Source organism: Aptenodytes forsteri, unplaced genomic scaffold, assembly GCF_000699145.1.
Source record: "Aptenodytes forsteri isolate BGI_AS27 unplaced genomic scaffold, ASM69914v1 Scaffold258, whole genome shotgun sequence".
NCBI classification, from domain to species: domain Eukaryota; kingdom Metazoa; phylum Chordata; class Aves; order Sphenisciformes; family Spheniscidae; genus Aptenodytes; species Aptenodytes forsteri.
This window is the reverse complement of record NW_008795250.1, coordinates 1694337-1696068: the sequence shown is the minus strand read 5'-3', so window position 1 is coordinate 1696068 and position 1732 is coordinate 1694337. Positions and strand designations below refer to the sequence as shown.

At 67.4% G+C, this 1732-nt stretch overlaps 1 protein-coding gene and 1 long non-coding RNA gene across 2 annotated transcripts; both read left to right on the top strand.

Annotated features, from left to right (window-relative positions):
* The first annotated feature begins 101 nt into the window (after nt 1-101).
* On the top strand, nt 102-536 carry LOC103898577. Its single transcript, XR_657559.1, has 3 exons — nt 102-142; nt 268-370; nt 505-536. It is a non-coding gene; the product is annotated as an uncharacterized LOC103898577 (long non-coding RNA).
* A 162-nt stretch (nt 537-698) lies between these two features.
* On the top strand, nt 699-1714 carry ULK3 (unc-51 like kinase 3). The gene is made up of 6 exons (XM_019471954.1): nt 699-704; nt 883-961; nt 1051-1091; nt 1167-1214; nt 1289-1343; nt 1619-1714. The coding sequence occupies exons 1-6, from the start codon at nt 699-701 to the stop codon at nt 1633-1635; spliced, it is 246 nt and encodes an 81-aa protein (XP_019327499.1). The 3' UTR covers nt 1636-1714.
* The last annotated feature ends 18 nt before the right edge of the window (nt 1715-1732 follow it).

Genomic DNA, 1732 nt, shown 5'->3' with positions numbered 1-1732 from the left:
GGGCGGTGCCGGGTGCGTTTTGGGGGGAGCAGCACCCTGGGGGAGGCCAGTTTGCAGCCCACCCACCCCGGTGTTCGGTCGCTCTTCCCCCCCTCCCCCAGATGAAAGCGATGCTCGCCGGAAAGAAGCCATCCGGGCCAAGGTGAGCCAAAAATCCCTGGGGAGGTGGGTGACGGCATCCTCCCGGCTTAGCTCGGGAAGATGCCCCCCCCCATTCCCTGTCCCCTGTGGCGGGGGTCCCCTCACCCCACCCTCCACTGTGGGCAGGTGGGGCAGTACATCTCCCGAGCGGAGGAGCTGAAGGCCTTGGTCACCTCCAGCAGCAAGAGCCTCCTGCAGCAAGGGAACCCGGCCAGAGAGCTCCTTAAAGGTAGCAGGTTTTGGGATTCCCCCCGCCCCCCTCGCCCCCCGGCATCGGCGGAGCAGGCAGGGGGTACCCGGTGGGGTTTCGGGCTGAAGGGTGCCTCCCAGGGGCGCTCCCCAATTCAACGTCCCCTCTTGCAGAGATGGCCAAGGACAAGCCTCGGCTCTGCGCTTTTTTTTGCCGCCATCGCTAAGGTGAGTCGTGGATTTGGGGGGGTCCCCGCTCCCCTCGAGTGGAAGGGGAAGGAGTAAACCCGGGTGGGGAGGGAGCCGGCGTATCCCCCCCCGGCTGCAGCCCGACCTCCGGGGTCTCTTGCAGGAGGAGGAAGGCCAAGATGACGGTGACACCCTGAAGCTCTACCAGCAGAGCCTGGGGGACCTGCTGCTCCTCCTGGCCGGTGAGTTGTTTTGGGGGGGTCCCCGCTCCCCTCGAGTGGAAGGGGAAGGAGTAAACCCGGGTGGGGAGGGAGCCGGCGTATCCCCCCCCGGCTGCAGCCCGACCTCCGGGGTCTCTTGCAGGAGGAGGAAGGCCAAGATGACGGTGACACCCTGAAGCTCTACCAGCAGAGCCTGGGGGACCTGCTGCTCCTCCTGGCCGGTGAGTTGTGGCCGTGGCGGGTGCTGCGGGGCAGGGACGGATCCCGCGCCCGCGGCTGATCTGACGGCGCATCCCTCTTCCCTCTGCAGCGGAGCCTGCGGGGAGGCGGCGGGAGCTGCTCCACGCGGAGGTGAGTGCCAGCCGTGGGACAGCGGCCTGTCCCCCTTGGCGTGGCTTTGAAGGGACTTTCCTCTCTCTCCACCAGATCCAGACCCTGATGGCCCGAGCTGAGTACCTGAAAGATCAGATGAAGGTACGGGGGGGGGGGGCTCTGGAGCGCTATTGGGGGCCGTTTACAGGCTGGAAAACACTCTTCTCCCCTGGCAGATGCGGGAGGCGCAGTCCATGGGCAAGGAGGCGCTGGCGGAGCCCGTCCGGAGCAGTGAGTCCCCATCTCCGTCCCCTCTCGTCCCTTCGGAGGGGGCTTGGCGAAAAGGGCCTGGGGAAGCGTTCCCCCTCGTGGCTGCGGTCCTGCAGCGGGGAATATCCCTACGGCTGCCACAGCCGTGGGGATATTCCTGCCCGTGGGTAATCCCGACCCCGCGCTCCCTCCTCTCCCCCGGCGTGGCGTCATCCGTGCCCGGGAGCCCACCCGGGCTGGGTGATGGTGTGTGCGTGCAGCTGAGTGAGTGCCCTCTGTCGTCCCCCCCGGCACAGCCTGTACTCTGCAGTGATGCCCGGGAGCCGGCCGGCGGGATGCTGCTCGTCGCCCTGGCACTGAGAGATGACGCAAAGAGCTGCCGTCGGCGGGGTGAAGGAAAGATGAGGCTT

Coding starts and splice junctions, on each gene's coding strand:
- ULK3 (XM_019471954.1), top strand. Junction 962..1,050: donor CCTGCTGCTCCTCCTGGCCG/GTGAGTTGTGGC, acceptor TTCCCTCTGCAG/CGGAGCCTGCGGGGAGGCGG. Junction 1,092..1,166: donor GGGAGCTGCTCCACGCGGAG/GTGAGTGCCAGC, acceptor TCTCTCCACCAG/ATCCAGACCCTGATGGCCCG.